Consider the following 7005-nt stretch of genomic DNA (forward strand, 5'->3'; position numbering starts at 1 on the left):
GGAAAAAATTCTTGAGAAAATGAGACTATCAGAGCTATAGAATCTTCTTTCATCTTCTCATAAATTGATATGAACCAGGCAAGAAATGAATGTTGTGTTTCTACAGTATGCAGTACTTCCAAATTGATGTGCATGGTTTCTAGAAGTCAAAAAATGTTTCAAATGTAATCTCTGTGTTTCATATCAATGCTTCCTCTGTCATACCAAGATAATTTCTTCATGCTTGCTGGTCTGAAACAGTCAGGCTAGGGTAACAGACCCTCCAGTCTCGGTGCCTTAGTTCTACTTAGTTCATTTCTCACTGATATATGTGTCCAATGGGTCTAAGGAAAGTGTCTCCATTTTATAGCTTCAGCATCTGTTACACATGGCTGCCAAGCCTGCTATGGCAAAGAAAGGGAGCATGGTCAAAAGAAGGTAGTCCAACAGCCCTAACATGTCTTGGCTCCAAAATGATATATATCACATCTGTTTATAGCTCTTTGTCCAGAAATTTCCACACGGACTTGCCTAACACAACAGCTTTGGCAAATGCTGGGGAGCAGATAAAATGTATTGGGTACATGCACAGCCATGCGCACCTATACTTTGGAGACTGGGCATTTTTTTAGATCCATATTCCCAAGGAGACTTCATTTCTGATATTAACACTTATATGGACACTTAAAATCTATGCCATATATAATTAATAATTAGCATAGTGATTGGTATATACAAAGTCCTTAAAAATGTTTGGTAAATAAATGAGTAAATGAAGAAATAAATGCATACAGATTATTCACAGTGACTCTAATTCCTGAAAGAAGCAAAAAAGCAAGCATAATTCACTATAATGTACATCAAGTAAGTCCTAATACTCTCACTTCGTGCTGCTGCTCCTCTTCCCCTTCCTCTTTCCCATTCTTCTCCTTCCTCTTCCTCCTCTTCTTTCTTTTCTTCTTCTTCTTTTTTTATTTCTCTTTTCAAGTGTGACCTGATTGTGGCTTTTACTAAATAAAATTATTTGCAGTTTAAAAATCTTATTTAGTCAAATGAGCCAGGTTTAGAAGATAATTTGAATTCAGAATTCTTACTAGGTTTGAGATATTCTCAACCAAATAATAATAATAATAATAATAATAACCTTGAGAAATTAAATGTCAGGAAAACCAAATTAGGCTTAGGGAGAATTTGACTGTCAACTGTAGATCTACTTGTCACCTGCCTCAAAGGAGCTGAGATGGAAAACTGAGAAGATATGTGTTTCCTTTAAAGAGGGAAATTATCTAAATTTAATGAATAAGTTTTCATGTGCCGGGCCTGCCGGCTAGATGAACAGGTCAAGGACGCAATCACCAGTGCACCTGAGAAATAAAAGACTAAGAAAGATGGGGTTGAGAGGGACGGAGTCAGCTTCTGACTGATTCCGACGACTTTATTGAGGCGTAACATACATATATATACTAACAGGATTCACCAAATTTTAGATCAAAGACTTGTATACGTGCAGAACTGCAGATACTAGTTTTAGGAGTTTATCTTAACTCCAGCAGAGCATGGCACCAGCATCTTACAATCAGGTAAAGACTACCTAGACATAAGCCATTCACAGGAGCCCGATAATCTTATCAGAGTCAGGAAAATAGGCAAATGGTGGCTGCAGCGATTTCCTTGAGGGAGGTGAGAAAGGCCAATTTGCACTTTAACAAATCAGGGGTGGCGGGACAGAGAGGGACCTTTTGATCTCTCTCAGGGCCGAGAAGGGGCCTGAGCAGTCAGGCCGGCTCCCCGCATCTCCCCCTTTTCTTTTGACTAATGGCCATTATATCTCCCTCGAAGGAAATGGCCGCGTTTGCAAACGGGAAAACATCAGCAATCTTTTATTTATCATCTCAGATATGCATTGACAAATGCAAGGGCCAAAACACAGCAATAACAATATGCATACAATGATGAAAATTATAGATTTCCACCAACCACTATGAAACCAGGCAGATATCTGACTCCAAATGCTGGAGTCAGAGAAATCCATAGCGGCTACTTGTTGTTTCATATCTTCTAAAGCATCAGAAACATTTGAGGAATAATCAGGAATATATACACAACACTCCATTTTTATTAAGGCACATGTTCCCCCTTGAGAGGCTGTTAGAATATCCAGAGCCATACGATTTTGTAGAACGGCTTTTCTCATCTGTTTTTGTTCTTCATTAAGAGCCTCTAAAGCTCTTCTAGTATCTGTCAAAGCTTGTTTTGTAAAATTGTTCAAAGCCTCTACCCTGAGCATAATATCAGTGGCTCCTAAAGAGGGCACAAAAATTGAGGCTAAATAATCATACCAATGAAAAACAGAGCGTGACCACCGGGCTTTAACATAAGGTAAATTAACAGGTTGACTAATTTTTTGCTTATGAATTCTCCCAGGGGCAAACACAAACCCTAGGGTACATCTCCCCACCCATCCTACAGGGAGCCAGGGCCAAAGGTTGTATCCACAAATCCATCGAGTGTTATTTGGGGCTACCCATCTTATACCAGGGCTATTTTCCCAATCTGTCCCTGGCCAAATAACAGACTTGTTGACAATAAACGTTACATCCATTACAGTCTTACATTTGTGGGTAGGCAATAGTCCCATATGTTTCATGTGATATCCTGGAAATTCTCGGCCTCCAAATGTTGGTACATGAGTCTTTTGCTCCCAGCAAATGTCAGCAGGGGTCAGTAGCTGTCCTTTTTCAGGGGTCATCCAGAAATATTCGTCCCAAACTTGGTAGTAGTCACCCTCAAATCGATTAAAATCATTGGGAGAAGAAACAGATCTATTTTCGTAATATAAGTACGCATTAACAATTTCCTGATAACTTTGTGTTACATTAAAATAAAAAGAAGAAGCGTGTAAAGGATCAGAGCATCGAGAATCTATATCAAAATTAACTGTAATTAAGCTTCGATGTTTCTTCTGATATTCTTTTAAAAAATCACATAAAGCCGAAGTTTCATTTTTTGGAAAGGGAAGCACCCACCAGGGTAATCCTTCTGTAACCGATAAAGGCATGCTTGTGCAGACCCAGCAGGCTGTTTCATTGTAAAAATCAGCATAAGAATGAGCCCAGGAAACGAAAGCATTGGCTTCAGCCTGAGGGAAGGCTTGATTCATTATCGCGCATGCCAAAGTGAGGGCGATATAAGCCAGCGCATATCGAGGTTGGGCCGTCTCTGCAGCCATCCTCCTTGCTTGAAGGATAAACTCATGCATCTGCTGATTTGTCGGGAGAAGATTTCTCTGCTGTAAAGTCAGCCGACCTAATTGCTGATTCAGTAATCTCCTCCGTCTGGCGTACCAGCCTTTCCGGGAGCCAGCGCGGTGCTTCGGCATCCTGTGGAAAAACACATACCTGACCCCTCCCCCAAATTAACACTGGATCTGGGCCATGCCAGTTATTATCCAGCGGGTCTTTCCACAAGACCATCGGCTTTCTGCTGGAAATCTGAGGGTCCCAAAATCTCTGCGCGGCTGAATGTCCTTCTTTATCTAAAATTAAAAAATTTAAAATATATAAAGCGTGATTAAGGTAATTTCTGGGTAGAAGGGGGTAGAGCTCCCCCCTCTGTATTTTTTGAAGCTGTAGTTTCAAAGTTTGATTAGCACGTTCCACGATGCCTTGACCCTGTGGATTATAAGGAATGCCTGTTTTTAGGGTGATAGAAAAAGAGGAACAAAAATTTTTGAAGGCAGAGGAGACATAGCCGGGGCCATTATCAGTTTTTATAATCTTTGGCGTGCCTAAAATGGAAAAAGCATAAAGACAATGTGAGATAGAATGCTTTGCGGCTTCACCAGTCTGTAAGGATGCCACAATATATCCTGAAAAGGTGTCAATAGATACATGAACGTACTTTAAACGACCAAAGGAAGGGACATGAGTGACATCCATTTGCCAAAGATGATTCGGTAGAAGCCCGCGAGGATTAACGCCAAGATGTGGAACTGGGAGAAACTTAGGGCAAACAGGACAAGATTTAACAATTTGTCGTGCAGTCTCTCGAGGGATTTGAAACTGCAAACGAAGAGTATTACTATTCTGGTGATGTAGCGCATGTGATTGCTGTGCTGCTTCCACCTGTGAAAGAAAAACTCTAGTGTGAGAATCAGCCATCTGATTTCCCATAGATAGAGGTCCAGGAAGCCCAGTGTGGGCACGTAAATGTCCAAAGAAGCAGGGTAAAGTGCACTGTTGCAGCAGAGACTGAATTGAACGTAACAAATGTTGAATGTTAGAATTCACAGTAGAAATAAAGGGAACAGTTTCTATATATTGCAAAGCATGAGCAATGTATTTGCTATCAGTAAACAAATTAAAAGACTGTGAGGAATATTGTGAGCATACTTTATGAACGGCTGAAAGTTCTACTTCTTGAGCCGATGTATAGTTCGTCTGCCAGGAGAAAGGGGTATCATTAACCACAAAGGCAGCAGTTCCATTGGAGGATCCATCAGTAAAGATCGTAAGAGCATCTTGAATAGGAACATTAGAAACATTCTTTGGAAAAATAAATGAATGCTGGCTGGCAAAATGCAAAAGTTTATCAGAAGGTAAATGATTAATAATTTGACCTGTAAAGGAGGAAAAGGCCAAAGCCCACGAGTCATTAAACTGAAAAAGCCATTCCTGCTGTTCTTTGGTATAGGGCACATAAATGTAAGCAGGATCGGCTCCCAACATTTCTCTGGAAAGACGCCTTCCTTTGGCAACGAGGAGGCTAATGAAATAAAAAAAAGGAGTAAGAACTTTTGAAGGCGATACAGGTAAATGGATCCACTGTAAGGGAGCATTTTGATATAACACTGCTGTCGGGGTATGTTTAGAGGGAAACACATATAGTCCCCACGGTTGAGAAAAAACACAGTAGGTAGCAAAATGCTGAGAGAGGGCCTTTTCAACTAATGCCAGAGCAGCTCGCCCCTCATCGTTTAGTATTCTAGGGGAGGAAGGGTCAGTTGTTGATTAAGGTTTCGAAATTGTCCTTCCTCCATTAGCATGTCAAAAGTAACCTGCAGCCCATTAAGGCGGTTACGGTCTTCAATGATGTTACAGACCTCGCCGTATTTTGAGCGCCACAAGAGATTAGGAGGCAAGTATTGAGATGAAAGACTTTCAATTATGGCTAGAGTAAACGGCGCAGTAGGCCCGTATTGAGCGCAAGCTTGTTTCAGTTGTTTAAAAGGCAGAGGCTCATGATACCTCCGATGATTAGCATCTTGAAAAACAGGAAAAATCATAGAATATCCCTCAAGATTTTCACCCTGTTCTCGGGCTGTTTTCACAGTCATTTGTAGTGGTGAAAGTACTGGCCTTTTTAGGCTAGATGGAACATATACTGGCGCTGTTGGAATCAAAGGCGCTTCTGCGAGAGAAGGGGGAGGGAGTGGGACCGGCGGCGGCAGCGGGTCAGGATCTAAACCGGCTATAACAGATGGCGTTTTAGAATGCAACGGCTTAGTTGTATTTATGGGCGATAAGTCTAGTTGTTCCATTCTCTGAGATATGGATGTTAGCATCTCTCTAAGTTCAGAAAAAGGGGAGCCTTGGTCTTTATTCTTTTGTTGAGTTACTATAAAGGCATCCCATCCTTCTTTGTCATGCTCAAAAGCCTGCTCTTTTAAATCGTCTTCCTCATCAGGAGAAAGTTCTGAATCTGAGTCTTGTTCTAGAGCAGTAGTCTCATTATCATTTTTTCTGGAACCTGAAACAATTGGGGAGTCATATATGTGCTCCGCTACCCGTTGGGGGGCACCTGAACACTTGGGTGCTATAAATTTCAAGGCTGTTTCAAATTTCCTACTCTCGTGTTCTGGGTTTAAACAATCTCTTATTAGAGTCCATAGAGAATAAGCATCAAGAGGAACTTTGTCTGGTCCACAGAGGGTATAAACTGTTTGAATTTGTTCTCCCACCTTTATCCAAGTTTCAAGGCTAATAGTTCCTTGCTCTGGGAACCAAGGACAAGTTTCCTCCACAAAGACAAGAAATCTTTCTAGTTTCTGTTTAGAGACAGAAATTCCTCTAGCTTTTAGCATAGTTTTTAACATAGAAACAAAGAACTGTCTACTATTACTTTGCCCCATAATTTTTACTCTCAACTATACCCTCTCCACCCACAGTTTTCCAACGATACCTGAATAGGTGAGGCTTTCTCCCGGGATCACTTTCAATATTTTTGGGTGGCTGTGCTCTGGGATCCGCCCACGTCCCTCGTTCTGGCGCCACTTGCCGGGCCTGCCGGCTAGATGAACAGGTCAAGGACGCAATCACCAGTGCACCTGAGAAATAAAAGACTAAGAAAGATGGGGTTGAGAGGGACGGAGTCAGCTTCTGACTGATTCCGACGACTTTATTGAGGCGTAACATACATATATATACTAACAGGATTCACCAAATTTTAGATCAAAGACTTGTATACGTGCAGAACTGCAGATACTAGTTTTAGGAGTTTATCTTAACTCCAGCAGAGCATGGCACCAGCATCTTACAATCAGGTAAAGACTACCTAGACATAAGCCATTCACAGGAGCCCGATAATCTTATCAGAGTCAGGAAAATAGGCAAATGGTGGCTGCAGCGATTTCCTTGAGGGAGGTGAGAAAGGCCAATTTGCACTTTAACAAATCAGGGGTGGCGGGACAGAGAGGGACCTTTTGATCTCTCTCAGGGCCGAGAAGGGGCCTGAGCAGTCAGGCCGGCTCCCCGCATTCATGATCATTGGTTTGGGTGAATCTTTGGTAGAATCTCTCACTTCTTATGATTGTTATTTAAACATACTTTATCATTCTGTAGTTTTTCATTTGTAATAACACTAATATCTTTTCTTTGTCGTATAATTTTACAACTTACCAATATTTAGAATGAATTTATTTCTACTATAATGTATTTTGTATGGTGAATTGAATAATATAGTTTATTACATTATAGCACTATTTGAGGGATATTATTTTATCTTGTACTTCCCACTAGCTAATGTCTG

At 41.0% G+C, this 7005-nt stretch overlaps 1 protein-coding gene across 1 annotated transcript; it reads right to left on the minus strand.

Annotated features, from left to right (window-relative positions):
- Nucleotides 1-1664: 1664 nt before the first annotated feature.
- Nucleotides 1665-6350, minus strand: LOC122677952 (endogenous retrovirus group PABLB member 1 Env polyprotein-like). The gene is made up of 2 exons (XM_043878286.1): nt 6160-6350; nt 1665-3359 (listed from the first exon to the last, which is right to left on the minus strand). The coding sequence occupies exon 2, from the start codon at nt 3356-3358 to the stop codon at nt 1802-1804; it is 1557 nt and encodes a 518-aa protein (XP_043734221.1). The 5' UTR covers nt 3359; nt 6160-6350; the 3' UTR covers nt 1665-1801.
- Between the last annotated feature and the right edge of the window lie 655 nt (nt 6351-7005).

The sequence above is a fragment of the Cervus elaphus genome, chromosome 20 (assembly GCF_910594005.1).
Source record: "Cervus elaphus chromosome 20, mCerEla1.1, whole genome shotgun sequence".
NCBI classification, from domain to species: Eukaryota; Metazoa; Chordata; class Mammalia; order Artiodactyla; family Cervidae; genus Cervus; species Cervus elaphus.

Excerpts from the sequence above, each read along its gene's own strand:
- LOC122677952 (XM_043878286.1), bottom strand. The coding sequence starts at position 3,358 with ATGCCGAAGCACCGCGCTGGCTCCCGGAAAGGCTGGTACGCCAGACGG.